The sequence below is a fragment of the Leptodactylus fuscus genome, chromosome 6, assembly GCF_031893055.1.
Source record: "Leptodactylus fuscus isolate aLepFus1 chromosome 6, aLepFus1.hap2, whole genome shotgun sequence".
Taxonomy (NCBI): Eukaryota; Metazoa; Chordata; class Amphibia; order Anura; family Leptodactylidae; genus Leptodactylus; species Leptodactylus fuscus.
Window position 1 is genome coordinate 7,192,030 of NC_134270.1, and position 16,811 is coordinate 7,208,840.

The window sequence follows — 16,811 nt, forward strand, 5'->3', positions numbered from 1 at the left end:
CTATATACAAGAATATAACTACTATAATACTACGTCCTATGTACAAGAATATAACTACTATAATACTGCCCCTATGTACAAGAATATAACTACTATAATACTGCCCCTATGTACAAGAATATAACTACTATAATACTACTCCTATATACAAGAATATAACTACTATAATACTACGTCCTATGTACAAGAATATAACTACTATAATACTGCCCCTATGTACAAGAATATAACTACTATAATACTGCCCCTATGTACAAGAATATAACTACTATAATACTACTCCTATATACAAGAATATAACTACTATAATACTACGTCCTATGTACAAGAATATAACTACTATAATACTACTCCTATGTACAAGAATATAACTACTATAATACTACTCCTATGTACAAGAATATAACTACTATAATACTACCTCCTATGTACAAGAATATAACTACTATAATACTGCTCCTATGTACAAGAATATAACTACTATAATACTACGTCCTATGTACAAGAATAAAACTACTATAATACTACTCCTATGTACAAGAATATAACTACTATAATACTACTCCTATGTACAAGAATATAACTACTATAATACTACTCCTATGTACAAGAATATAACTACTATAATACTACTCCTATGTACAAGAATATAACTACTATAATACTACTCCTATGTACAAGAATATAACTACTATAATACTCCTATGTACAAGAATATAACTACTATAATACTACTCCTATGTACAAGAATATAACTACTATAATACTACTCCTATGTACAAGAATATAACTACTATAATACTACTCCTATGTACAAGAATATAACTACTATAATACTCCTATGTACAAGAATATAACTACTATAATACTACTCCTATGTACAAGAATATAACTACTATAATACTGCTCCTATGTACAAGAATATAACTACTATAATACTACTCCTATGTACAAGAATATAACTACTATAATACTACCCCTATGTACAAGAATATAACTACTATAATACTGCTCCTATGTACAAGAATATAACTACTATAATACTACTCCTATGTACAAGAATATAACTACTATAATACTACCTCCTATGTACAAGAATATAACTACTATAATACTACCTCCTATGTACAAGAATATAACTACTATAACACTGCCTCCTATGTACAAGAATATAACTACTATAATACTACTCCTATGTACAAGAATATAACTACTATAATACTACCTCCTATGTACAAGAATATAACTACTATAATACTACCTCCTATGTACAAGAATATAACTACTATAATACTACTCCTATATACAAGAATATAACTACTATAACACTGCCTCCTATGTACAAGAATATAACTACTATAATACTACTCCTATGTACAAGAATATAACTACTATAATACTACCTCCTATGTACAAGAATATAACTACTATAATACTACTCCTATGTACAAGAATATAACTACTATAATACTACTCCTATATACAAGAATATAACTACTATAATACTACGTCCTATGTACAAGAATATAACTACTATAATAATGCCCCTATGTACAAGAATATAACTACTATAATACTGCCCCTATGTACAAGAATATAACTACTATAATACTACTCCTATATACAAGAATATAACTACTATAATACTACGTCCTATGTACACGAATATAACTACTATAATACTGCCCCTATGTACAAGAATATAACTACTATAATACTACTCCTATATACAAGAATATAACTACTATAATACTACGTCCTATGTACAAGAATATAACTACTATAATACTACTCCTATGTACAAGAATATAACTACTATAATACTACTCCTATGTACAAGAATATAACTACTATAATACTACCTCCTATGTACAAGAATATAACTACTATAATACTGCTCCTATGTACAAGAATATAACTACTATAATACTACGTCCTATGTACAAGAATAAAACTACTATAATACTACTCCTATGTACAAGAATATAACTACTATAATACAGCTCCTATGTACAAGAATATAACTACTATAATACTACCTCCTATGTACAAGAATATAACTACTATAATACTACTCCTATGTACAAGAATATAACTACTATAATACTACTCCTATGTACAAGAATATAACTACTATAATACTACTCCTATGTACAAGAATATAACTACTATAATACTCCTATGTACAAGAATATAACTACTATAATACTACTCCTATGTACAAGAATATAACTACTATAATACTACTCCTATGTACAATAATATAACTACTATAATACTGCTCCTATATACAAGAATATAACTACTATAATACTACGTCCTATGTACAAGAATATAACTACTATAATACTGCCCCTATGTACAAGAATATAACTACTATAATACTACTCCTATGTACAAGAATATAACTACTATAATACTACTCCTATGTACAAGAATATAACTACTATAAAACTGCCCCTATGTACAAGAATATAACTACTATAATACTACGTCCTATGTACAAGAATATAACTACTATAATACTACCTCCTAGCACAAGAATATAACTACTATAATACTACTCCTATGTACAAGAATATAACTACTATAATACTACTCCTATGTACAAGAATATAACTACTATAATACTACTCTTATATACAAGAATATAACTACTATAATACTACGTCCTATGTACAAGAATATAACTACTATAATACTGCCCCTATGTACAAGAATATAACTACTATAATACTGCCCCTATGTACAAGAATATAACTACTATAATACTACTCCTATATACAAGAATATAACTACTATAATACTACGTCCTATGTACAAGAATATAACTACTATAATACTACTCCTATGTACAAGAATATAACTACTATAATACTACCTCCTATGTACAAGAATATAACTACTATAATACTACTCCTATGTACAAGAATATAACTACTATAATACTACGTCCTATGTACAAGAATATAACTACTATAATACTACTCCTATGTACAAGAATATAACTACTATAATACTACTCATATGTACAAGAATATAACTACTATAATACTGCTCCTATGTACAAGAATATAACTACTATAATACTACTCCTATGTACAAGAATATAACTACTATAATACTACTCATATGTACAAGAATATAACTACTATAATACTGCTCCTATGTACAAGAATATAACTACTATAATACTACTCCTATGTACAAGAATATAACTACTATAATACTACTCCTATGTACAAGAATATAACTGCTATAATACTACTCCTATGTACAAGAATATAACTACTATAATACTGCTCCTATGTTCAAGAATATAACTACTATAATACTACTCCTATGTACAAGAATATAACTACTATAATACTACTCCTATGTACAAGAATATAACTACTATAATACTACTCCTATGTACAAGAATATAACTACTATAATACTACTCCTATGTACAAGAATATAACTACTATAATACTCCTATGTACAAGAATATAACTACTATAATACTACTCCTATGTACAAGAATATAACTACTATAATACTGCTCCTATGTACAAGAATATAACTACTATTATACTACTCCTATGTACAAGAATATAACTACTATAATACTACCCCTATGTACAAGAATATAACTACTATAATACTACTCCTATGTACAAGAATATAACTACTATAATACTACTCCTATGTACAAGAATATAACTACTATAATACTACTCCTATGTACAAGAATATAACTGCTATAATACTACTCCTATGTACAAGAATATAACTACTATAATACTGCTCCTATGTACAAGAATATAACTACTATAATACTACTCCTATGTACAAGAATATAACTACTATAATACTACCTCCTATGTACAAGAATATAACTACTATAATACTGCTCCTATGTACAAGAATATAACTACTATAATACCGCTCCTATGTACAAGAATATAACTACTATAATACTACTCCTATGTACAAGAATATAACTACTATAATACTACTCCTATGTACAAGAATATAACTACTATATTACTGCCTCCTATATACAAGAATATAACTACTATAATACTACTCCTATGTACAAGAATATAACTACTATATTACTGCCTCCTATATACAAGAATATAACTACTATATTACTGCCTCCTATATACAAGAATATAACTACTATAATACTACTCCTATGTACAAGAATATATCTACTATAATACTACTCCTATGTACAAGAATATAACTACTATAATACTACTCTTATGTACAAGAATATAACTACTATAATACTACTCCTATGTACAAGAATATAACTACTATAATACTACTCTTATGTACAAGAATATAACTACTATAATACTACTCCTATGTACAAGAATATATCTACTATAATACTACTCCTATGTACAAGAATATAACTACTATAATACTACTCTTATGTACAAGAATATAACTACTATAATACTGCTCCTATGTACAAGAATATAACTACTATAATACTACTCCTATGTACAAGAATATACCTACTATAATACCGCTCCTATGTACAAGAACATATCCGCTATAATACTCCCTCCTATATACAAGAATATATAACACTGCTACTATAACACATCAGATGGTCGGGTACCGGCTGCTCCCGAGCTTTTCTGGGCACCCTTGGTGTCGGTGGGTTTCTGGGTTATAATGGAGAGATTATTTGTAGCCTTTTGAGCACAAAGCCACACTTTTTAGTAAAAAGTTTTAAAAAACCACAAAGATACGTGAGAATATATTTTTATTGAAGTACAAACTTTCCTACATTTCCCTTTTTGACCATTTAAAAGAAATAAAAACGAAATTGTTGATCAGGAGAGTCCACGTCATCCTGTATAACCACATTACATATAATAATGGCGCTCGCTCAGTTTGTTCTTCTTTCTGTATGCCGCTGTTCACTTGCTGCGATATTTCTATTATTACCATAGAAGTGAATATAACTATAACAGACACAGTGTAGAGTATACAGCCGCTCTGTTATATCTGCGGCCGCTCTGTTATCTCTGCCGGTATTACTTGATGGCTTAGGTGAGCTGCGCTGTTCTCTATGATATATGTGATGTTCGGAGACAGGAGAGACCTCAGAGAGCGGTCAGACTTATATACCCCTATGTATACGCTCAGTATATATGTATATATGTGTGTATGACTTGTTCTAGTAGGTGATATGTGCGCCGCCCTTCCGCTGATGCCAGAATTACTTCTATTACTTATTTGCCCATTTTGGTCTTTGTCGACATCTTGTGCCAGATCTGCAGTCCAGTAACTGAGAGGTTTGCGGCTCTTATATGCCGGATTGTGACCTCGGAGGCTGGAGCCGGGCACCGGGGACAAACGCTGGATATAACACTTACCTCATATCCTCTTCACCAGCACATGCCATGTTTAACCCTTCTCTTCCCCGATGCCGTTCTTATGTCACCAGCTTGTAAACACGTAGAGGCGGCCACAGAACCGGAGATCACACGGACCCTGCGGGGTTAACCAGGCAGATTAGGAACTGACCCCCTGAAATAAACAAGTCTACCTAATACCTCTGCAGCGGGGCCTGCTCTGAGGACACGTCCTGTGGTCTCTTATTAGGGGATTGTGGCGGGATTGTAGGGACTTCTCTATTGTGACGTTTATGGGGATTTTTAGTTGAAATCTGCGAAACTAAAAGTTGAACCAAAAATGTAAAATGAATCTGTGTATTCGGAGATTCTGGAGGATGTGAGACTGATAGCAGAGGTATTACACATAGGGGGGAGCGATCGGGAAAGATCGGATACCAATCGGTGATCAAGCAAATTTCACTATCGGGATTGGCTGGAAAATGATCGAAATCGGATTTTGAAATATCAAGATCAGCTCCACCCTAAAAGTGACGTTTCCCCATAGAGAAGCATTGACTTGGGTTGAGCGATCAGGAAAGATCGGATCCCGATCAGCAATCCAGCAAATTTCACGATCAGGATCAACTGGAAAACGATTGAAACCGGATTTTAAAGTCAATCCTGAAATCTCAAGATCGGCCCAACCCCCATTATACATGGCAGACATCTGCAGCTACAGGAACTGAATAGACCCCGGTCTGACCGTCACATAATCCCGAGAGCGGCTGCAATAGAAAGACTGTGGCGACTTCCCCTTTAAGCAGATGTTCCACCTGTTGCATAAGAGATGAGGTGACCGCTGATCTGGGCGCCTCATTGTGGCCCTGCCGGGTTGTCTATCTGGACAATGAAGGAACGCTTCCCCAATCTTACGACGGCGACTTATAAATGACCCCCATCGTGGTCCATTGACTCTTCTCTCGCAGGTTGTTCAGTGTGAAGGGGGGGACAAATCCCTGTTTCCCCATTAAACCCCCTTCCCCTTATTAAATCCCCATTAGTGCGGCCCCCTTAATTGATCCCATATTCTCCACACTTTGGGAGAGCGACACCTCGGAGTGCTCCTTCACGGTAAATCAGCGGAGCCGCGGCGCTGAATGCTCCGGCCTTGTGCTTCTAGGCTGCCAATACACAAGGGAGGCCGTCAGAACAAGACATATTTATGACGGTCTTTTTACTTCACACACTACTTGAGCGGCTGCCAGGATCTCAAGCAGGTTCTCAGCCGCACAGCGAGCCGGGAGCTGACAGGGTAAATACCACCATGGCAGGAGACGGGCCCTGAATCTCAGTGACAGCCACAATCGCTGCCATTGTCCGCACATGAGAAAGCCCTTGTACCGTCAGTGCCCTTGTTATCCTGATATATTCCATCATCTATGGCCATTGCCCTTTGTTGCCAGGGGTCTCTCCAGAATCTCGAGGGGTAACGTTACCAAGGAGCGGCGAGAAGACAACCGAGAAAATGTCATAATAGAAGAAACATCACATGAGATGATGGAGAAGGAAGAAAAGAGTGACAGCGGATAGATAGATAGATAGATAGATAGATAGGAGATAGATAGATAGGAGATAGATAGATACAGTCCTATGAAAAAGTTTGGGCACCCCTATTAATCTTAATCATTTTTAGTTCTAAATATTTTGGTGTTTATAACAGCCATTTCAGTTTGATATATCTAATAACTGATGGACACAGTAATATTTCAGGATTGAAATGAGGTTTATTGTACTAACAGAAAATGTGCAATATGCATTAAACCAAAATTTTACCGGTGCAAAAGTATGGGCACCTCAACAGAAAAGTGACATTAATATTTAGTAGATCCTCCTTTTGCAAAGATAACAGCCTCTAGTCGCTTCCTGTAGCTTTTAATCAGTTCCTGGATCCTGGATAAAGGTATTTTGGACAAACAATTCAAGTTCAGTTAAGTTAGATGGTGGCCGAGCATGGACAGCCCGCTTCAAATCATCCCACAGATGGTCAATGATATTCAGGTCTGGGGACTGGGATGGCCATTCCAGAACATTGTAATTGTTCCTCTGCATGAATGCCTGAGGATTTGGAGCGGTGTTTTGGATCATTGTCTTGCTGAAATATCCATCCCCGGCGTAACTTCAACTTCGTCACTGATTCTTGAACATTATTCTCAAGAGTCTGCTGATACTGAGTGGAATCCATGCGACCCTCAACTTTAACAAGATTCCCGGTGCCGGCATTGGCCACACAGCCCCAAAGCATGATGGAACCTCCACCAAATTTTACAGTGGGTAGCATGTGTTTTTCTTGGAATGCTGTTTCTTTTTGGACGCCATGCATAACGCCTTTTTTTATAACCAAACAACTCAATCTTTGTTTCCAAAATGAAGTTGGCTTGTCCAAATGTGCTTTTTCATACCTCAGGCAACTCTATTTGTGGCGTACGTGCAGAAACGGCTTCTTTCTCATCACTCTCCCATACAGCTTCTATTTGTGCAAAGTGCGCTGTATAGTTGACCGATGCACAGTGACACCATCTGCAGCAAGATGATGCTGCAGCTCTTTGGAGGTGTCTGTGGATTGTCCTTGACTGTTCTCACCATTCTTCTTCTCTGCCTTTCTGATATTTTCTTGGCCTGCCACTTCTGGGCTTAACAAGAACTGTCCCTGTGGTCTTCCATTTCCTTACTATGTTCCTCACAGTGGAAACTGACAGGTTAAATCTCTGAGACAACGTTTTGTATCCTTCCCCTGAACAACTATGTTGAACAATCTTTGTTTTCAGATCATTTGAGAGCGGGCTGTCCATGTTCGGCGACCATCAAACTTAACTGAACTTGAATTGTTTTGTAGAAAGAAATGGTCCAAAATACCTTCATCCAGGATCCAGGAACTGATTAAAAGCTACAGGAAGCGACTAGAGGCTGTTATCTTTGCAAAAGGAGGATCTACTAAATATTAATGTCACTTTTCTGTTGAGGTGCCCATACTTTTGCACCGGTCAAATTTTGGTGTAATGCATATTGCGCATTTTCTGTTAGTACAATAAACCTCATTTCAATCCTGAAATATTACTGTGTCCATCAGTTATTAGATATATCAAACTGAAATGGCTGCTGCAAACACCAAAATATTTAGAACTAAAAATGATTAAGATTAATAGGGGTGCCCAAACTTTTTCATAGGACTGTAGATAGATAGATAGATAGATAGATAGATAGATAGATAGATAGATAGATAGATAGGAGATAGATAGATAGATAGATAGGAGATAGATAGATAGATAGATAGATAGATAGATAGATAGATAGATAGATAGATAGGAGATAGATAGATAGATAGATAGGAGATAGATAGATAGATAGATAGATAGATAGATAGATAGATAGGAGATAGATAGATAGATAGATAGATAGATAGATAGATAGGAGATAGATAGATAGATAGGAGATAGATAGATAGATAGATAGATAGATAGATAGATAGATAGATAGGAGATAGATAGATAGGAGATAGATAGATAGATAGATAGATAGATAGATAGATAGGAGATAGATAGATAGGAGATAGATAGATAGATAGATAGATAGATAGATAGATAGAGTCCTATGAAAAAGTTTGGGCACCCCTATTAATCTTAATCATTTTTAGTTCTAAATATTTTGGTGTTTGCAGCAGCCATTTCAGTTTGATATATCTAATAACTGATGGACACAGTAATATTTCAGGATTGAAATGAGGTTTATTGTACTAACAGAAAATGCGCAATATGCATTAAACCAAAATTTGACCGGTGCAAAAATATGGGCACCTCAACAGAAAAGTGACATTAATATTTTGTAGATCCTCCTTTTGCCTCTAGTCGCTTCCTGTAGCTTTTAATCAGTTCCTGGATCCTGGATGAAGGTATTTTGGACCATTTCTTTCTACAAAACAATTCAAGTTCAGTTAAGTTTGATGGTCGCCGAGCATGGACAGCCCGCTCTCAAATGATCTGAAAACAAAGATTGTTCAACATAGTTGTTCAGGGGAAGAATACAAAACGTTGTCTCAGAGATTTAACCTGTCAGTTTCCACTGTGAGGAACATAGTAAGGAAATGGAAGACCACAGGGACAGTTCTTGTTAAGCCCAGAAGTGGCAGGCCAAGAAAAATATCGGAAAGGCAGAGAAGAAGAATGGTGAGAACAGTCAAGGACAATCCACAGACACCTCCAAAGAGCTGCAGCATCATCTTGCTGCAGATGGTGTCACTGTGCATCGGTCAACTATACAGCGCACTTTGCACAAATAGAAGCTGTATGGGAGAGTGATGAGAAAGAAGCCGTTTCTGCACGTACGCCACAAATAGAGTTGCCTGAGGTATGAAAAAGCACATTTGGAGAAGCCAGCTTCATTTTGGAAACAAAGATTGAGTTGTTTGGTTATAAAAAAAGGCGTTATGCATGGCGTCCAAAAAGAAACAGCATTCCAAGAAAAACACATGCTACCCACTGTAAAATTTGGTGGAGGTTCCATCATGCTTTGGGGCTGTGTGGCCAATGCCGGCATCGGGAATCTTGGTAAAGTTGAGGGTCGCATGGATTCCACTCAGTATCAGCAGACTCTTGAGAATAATGTTCAAGAATCAGTGACGAAGTTGAAGTTACGCCGGGGATGGATATTTCAACAAGACAATGATCCAAAACACCGCTCCAAATCCTCAGGCCTTCATGCAGAGGAACAATTACAATGTTCTGGAATGGCCATCCCAGTCCCCAGACCTGAATATCATTGAACATCTGTGGGATGATTTGAAGCGGGCTGTCCATGCTCGGCGACCATCTAACTTAACTGAACTTGAATTGTTTGTCCAAAATCCCTTTATCCAGGAACTGATTAAAAGCTACAGGAAGCGACTAGAGGCTGTTATCTTTGCAAAAGGAGGATCTACTAAATATTAATGTCGCTTTTCTGTTGAGGTGCCCATACTTTTGCACCGGTCAAATTTTGGTTTAATGCATATTGCACATTTTCTGTTAGTACAATAAACCTCATTTCAATCCTGAAATATTACTGTGTCCATCAGTTATTAGATATATCAAACTGAAATGGCTGCTGCAAACACCAAAATATTTAGAACTAAAAATGATTAAGATTAATAGGGGTGCCCAAACTTTTTCATAGGACTGTAGATAGATGGATAAATAGGAGATAGATAGATAGATAGGAGATAGATAGATAGATAGATAGATAGATAGGAGATAGATAGATAGATAGATAGATAGATAGATAGATAGATAGATAGATAGATAGAGGGTGCTTTGGGGGGAGGGGGATTCAGGGGTCGCTTAGGCCGCGTCGTTCCAGTGAAGGGAAATGTAAAGTTTTCAGCAGACAATTGTCACTTCCAACTTCGTGGGGACATTTTGGGAAGCGGTTCTTATCTTTTCCTGCAGGACTGTGCCCCAATAGACAAGGTCCATAAAGACGTGGTCCATACAGAGCCCGGACCTCCACCCCATCACACACCCAAGGGATGGGCGTGCCGGGATTCCTCCACCAGGCTGTGCAGTTATTCCCAGTGCACCTGGATGGACGTCCATAAAGTGTTAGCTCATCGGCCGCCCCTATATCCGGACGTCCATTGGGGTCCTGGGCACTTATCATCCTACAAGGACCAGCCAGTGCTGCAGCCGTTTCCCACCCGTTGCCTCTGCGCCGGGGTCTTTCCCTATTTATCTTACTGTTTCTCCACTGACTGAGCCTTGACATCTCCTTCTGAGTAATATTCATCTTTCCCAGATCCCGGGCGAGGGGGATTTTGTTTTCCCCTCCTCTGCTGTAAGTTTTTTTTTATTTTTTCCACACAAGCCAGATTTTTGGATGAAGGGGGATGGGGGGGTAGCTGACGGATATTAAAATATGAAATGGTAAGCCCCCCGTAATAAACTGGCAGTGGCTCCTTTACAGCACAGCTGGGTGCGCGAAGCCTGCAGATTAGGTCGGGGGTGCAAAATGCAAAAAAAATATCCCCAAAGTAAAGCTGTAATAAATCCTCAACTGCGGACACGAAACATCTCACCTGTCCGCTTACTGCACCAGTCACTATAAAAATATAGAATGTGCTGGAAGTCATTAAGACACGCCCACTTCTCTTAAAGGCGCTATCCAGCACAGCAGAATTAGCTTTTTCCTATGCAGGGCCCCCCTATCATGATATCACTGGATTGTCATAGGTCCATTTAGAACATTCCCTTTAAGGCTTCAGTGGACTTTAAGAATATTGGCCGACCATGTGCTGTTCCCGGGTGACTAATGGGGTTAGACCAAGTTTTAAAGGGGTTTTCTAGGCAAACTGGAAAAAATGTTAAAAACAAGCAATACCCTCCTAGCCCCTGGGTCTCCATTCCCCCGGGCCTCCATACCCCTAAGCCTCCATCCCCCTAGGCCTCTATCCTTCAGGCCTCCACCCCCCTAGGCCTCTATCCTTCAGGCCTCCATCCCCCTAGGCCTCTATCCTTCAGGCCTCCATCCCCCTAGGCCTCTATCCTTCAGGCCTCCACCCCCCTAGGCCTCTATCCTTCGGGCCTCCATTCCCCTAGGCCTCCATCCCTCAGGCCTCCATTCCCTTGGGCCTCCATCCCCCTAGGCCATTATTCTTCGGGCCTCCATTCCCCTAGGCCTCCATTCTCCTGGGCCTCCATTCCCCTAGGCCTACATCCCTCGGGCCTCCATTCTCCTGGGCCTCCATTCCCCTAGGCCTACATCCCTCGGGCCTCCATTCTCCTGGGCCTCCATTCCCCAAAGCCTCCATGCCTCGGGCCTCCATTCCCCTAGAGGCCTCAGGCCTCCATTCCCCTAGGCCTCCATCCCTCGGGCCTCCATTCCCCGGGCCTCCATTCCCCTAGGCCTCCATCCCTCAGGCCTCCATTCCCCTAGGCCTCCATCCCTCGGGCCTCCATTCCCCTAGGCCTCCATTCCCAAGCAGCCACTGGCATCACTGATCACATGTTGGTTACCGATGACATCACTGGTACCCGACATGTGACCGCTGAGACCAGTGATTGGCCAAAGTGGCCACCTGAGCCCATTCACTCCCGGTGCAGCCACTGGTTGCACAGAACACTGGACAAAGGCCCGGGGGTAGGTCAGTATCTACTTGATTTATTCTGCCCGGGCCCCCCCGGAGTTCTCCAGACCCCTTTATTGATATCCCCCATCCTATGCTGGGACCTGCACAATCACAAGAATGGGGCCCCCACATGTGCAGCGCGGCTCCATACATCCTCTATGGCATTACATGAGATAGCCGAGCACTCCGACTGCCCCATAGACAGCAGGGAGAATGCAGCTTTGGCTGTAACTGGAGAAGAAATCCTTCACCGTACGGTTACGGAGTCACTCAGCATTCTGGTGGATGTTATCAGATGTGATTGTTATCATGTCGCACTTTCAGAGGATTTCTTGGCCTTATCGGGGATTTGTGTCGCCCCGGTCCATGACGGCACCAGCAGGTTGTGTCCTTCATCGTAAAGACTTTCCCAGAAGCCACAGTAATAGAGCGCGTAATTACAACAGGACGCAAACGTGGCCAGGCCGGGGAATGTAGCAGCAGGAATGTGCAGATCCCAGACTACCCCCCCCCAATACTCCGCTGACACCTGTTGTCTTGGAGAGGCTACAAATTATTACCCGCGCCTTCTAAGTGACCATAAATCTCAAGTGGAAGTGATAAATTACCAGCGAGGCGTCTCGGCATAGGCAGCGCCTCTTACTAATGAGAATCACATTATGGAGCTGACTGATGAATAGAATGCAAGCAATGCAGTGAATACTGACACATAAAGCAGTAGGACAAGGTAGGGGTAAAGTCAGTGGAAGAACTACTGCTATAGGTATGGGGCCCACAACTTTAGGGGCCCCAGTCAGCCCTTTGATGTAGGTGTCTATAGCCAGAGCAGGTAACAACTGCTATTAACTTACCGATTCCCACTCTTGTGGTGGTCTGTAAAGCAGGTAGAGGGGGCGTTATATTGTATGGGGGCTGGTAAAGGCCGCGACCGCGACGATATGTGATTTGTGGAACAGGGCCTGCAACTGGTGCAATATCAGGGGCCATCTGTAAGATATTCCAATGGCGAGATATGACCCGTCTCACCGGATCGGACATGGCATCAAAAGTAGCAATAAGGCGGATTTGGCCCTCAGAGGGGACAGATTGTTTGGGAACTGAGTGCGGTCACTGCACAGGGCTGCCCGATGGGGCCGTCGCAGAGCAAACTCTGGATAACCCCAAGCCAGAACACGAGCTCTTAGGTCCTGCATCTTATAGAGGCGCCGGGTGGTGACTCTTCCATCTTATGAGTGAATCGGTGGCTGTGGATTTGGGGTGAATAATCTTAATATCCAGAAAGGGCAGAATGCTGATATTTGACTCCTAGGTAAAATGAAGACTGGTCTTGTTAAGATTGAGGGACGAAACAAACTGTCCAAACTCAACCTCAGACTCCTCCCAGATGACAAAGATGTCATCAATATAGCGGCCCACACATGAATCCGCTCCATCCTACTCTCATCTCCCCCCCCTTTCCCTGGAACCTAGCGAGTGCTCCCACCAGCCCAGATACAGGTTTATTTTTGGGTTTTCTGTCTGTTATTGGTCTTATTACATCGTTAGCCATTTTGGATCACTTTCTATTATATGGGGATATGGCCTGTAAATATAATTGTGTGACATCACTCTCCTCTCTCTTTCTACAGCAATGATGGTGGTTATTGTTCTACTTCTCATCGCTATAGTAGTCGTCGCGGTTTGGCCATCAAATTGACCAATGGAGCAAGACCTGATATGTCCAGTATTGAGTATAATGGCACCTGGCGGTGTCTTGACGGTTCGGTAAGAGGCTGCAGACACGGACTGTTTCTTCCCTTGATCTCACGGTGATGGACGGGATAATCTACACGATGACCACCTCTCATACACGATGACCACCTCTCATACCTGATGACCACCTCTCATACCCGAGGATCACCTCTAATACCTGATGACCACCTGTCATATCTGATGGCCACTTCTCATACCTGAGGATCACCTCTCATACCTGATGGCCACCTCTCATACCTGATGGCCACCTCTCATACCTGAAGATCACATCCCATACCTGATGACCACCTCTCATACCTGATGACCACCTCTCATACCTGAGGATCACCTCCCATACCTGATGACCACCTCCCATACCTGATGACCACCTCTCATACCTGAGGATCACCTCCCATACCTGATGACCACCTCCCATACCTGATGACCACCTCTCATACCTGAGGATCACCTCTCATACCTGATGACCACCTCTCATACCTGATGACCACCTCTCATACCTGATGACCACCTCTCATACCTGAGGATCATCTCTCATACCTGATGACCACCTCTCATACCTGAGGATCATCTCTCATACCCGATGACCACCTCTCATACCTGATGGCCATGTCTCATACCTGATGATCACCTCTCATACCTGATGACCACCTCTCATACCTGATGATCACCTCTCATACCTGAGGATCACCTCTCATACCTGATGACCACCGCCCATACCTGATGGCCACCTCTCATACCTGATGGCCACCTCTCATACCTGATGGCCACCTCTCATACCTGATGACCACCGCCCATACCTGATGACCACCTCTCATACCTGATGACCACCGCCCATACCTGATGGCCACCTCTCATACCTGATGGCCACCTCTCATACCTGATGGCCACCTCTCATACCTGATGATCACCTCTCATAACTGATGGCCACCTCTCATACACTTTTACGCTTTTTCTACATTCTTCCAATGATTAACACAAAATAAAGTCGTTTTCTATGAGCTTGTCAGTAACCATTTTGGGTTTGTGATATTTTCACTGTGCCCTCTTCTTGTCCAAAAGAAATCTGGCAACAATTGGGTTACAGCCTGACCACCCCTCCCCCAACACTACAATAACTGTGGTACATTTTAGAATAATATATACGAAGTGTATATAAATATTCACAGACGCACCAGGCCAACGCCCAACCATTCTCAGACCTGCGTGACACCGAAATACCTGGAAACAGCTGTTCTATAACCACCGAACAGATCACTCTCCACTATGGATGAAGCCAAGAAGAGGACTCAAATATCCGTATGTGTCCACCAATAAACACCCCAATACATATAGAAATAATCTATACAAGAAGCTCAATAACTTACATCCTGTATTATACCCCAGAGCTGCGCTCACTATTCTACTGGTACAGTCACTGTGTACATACATTACATTACTTATCCTGTAATATACTCCAGAGCTGCGCTCACTATTCTGCTGGTACAGTCACTGTGTACATACATTACATTACTTTTCCTGTATTATACTCCAGAGCTGCGCTCACTATTCTGCTGGTACAGTCACTGTGTACATACATTACATTACTTATCCTGTATTATGCCCCAGAGCTGCACTCACTATTCTGCTGGTGCAGTCACTGTGTACATACATTACATTACTTATCCTGTATTATACTCCAGAGCTGCGCTCACTATTCTGCTGGTGCAGTCACTGTGTACATACATTACATTACTTATCCTGTATTATACTCCAGAGCTGCGCTCACTATTCTGCCAGTACAGTCACTGTGTACTTACATTACATTACTTATCCTGTATTATACTCCAGAGCTGCGCTCACTATTCTGCCGGTACAGTCACTGTGTACATACATTACATTACTTATCCTGTATTATACTCCAGAGCTGCGCTCACTATTCTGCTGGTACAGTCACTGTGTACATACATGACATTACTTATCCTGTATTATACCCCAGAGCTGCGCTCACTATTCTGCTGGTACAGTCACTGTGTACTTACATTACATTACTTATCCTGTATTATACTCCAGAGCTGCGCTCACTATTCTGCTGCTGCAGTCACTGTGTACATACATTACATTACTTATCCTGTATTATACTCCAGAGCTGCGCTCACTGTTCTGCTGGTGCAGTCACTGTGTACATACATTACATTACTTATCCTCTATTATACTCCAGAGCTGCGCTCACTATTCTGCTGGTACAGTCACTGTGTACATACATTACATTACTTATCCTGTATTATACTCCAGAACTGCGCTCACTATTCTGCTGGTGCAGTCACTGTGTACATACATTACATTACTTATCCTGTATTATACCCCAGAGCTGCGCTCACTATTCTGCTGGTACAGTCACTGTGTACATACATTACATTACTTATCCTGTATTATACTCCAGAGCTGCGCTCACTATTCTGCTGGTACAGTCACTGTGTACATACATTACATTACTTATCCTGTATTATACTCCAGAGCTGCGCTCACTATTCTGCTGGTACAGTCACTGTGTACATACATTACATTACTTATCCTGTATTATA

At 40.3% G+C, this 16,811-nt stretch overlaps 1 protein-coding gene and 1 long non-coding RNA gene across 2 annotated transcripts in view; one reads left to right on the plus strand and one right to left on the minus strand.

Moving 5' to 3' along the window:
* Nucleotides 1-14,574, plus strand: part of STX8 (syntaxin 8) — a 150,090-nt gene extending 135,516 nt beyond the window's left edge. Inside the window, exon 8 of the mRNA XM_075279318.1 lies at nt 14,127-14,574. Within this exon, the coding sequence (XP_075135419.1) occupies nt 14,127-14,194 (68 nt within the window). The 3' untranslated portion in view covers nt 14,195-14,574. The remainder of the gene's footprint in view (nt 1-14,126) is intronic.
* On the minus strand, nt 14,309-14,758 carry LOC142210268 (uncharacterized). Its single transcript, XR_012716983.1, has 3 exons — nt 14,668-14,758; nt 14,479-14,507; nt 14,309-14,338 (listed from the first exon to the last, which is right to left on the minus strand). It is a non-coding gene; the product is annotated as an uncharacterized LOC142210268 (long non-coding RNA).
* Nucleotides 14,759-16,811: the final 2,053 nt, after the last annotated feature.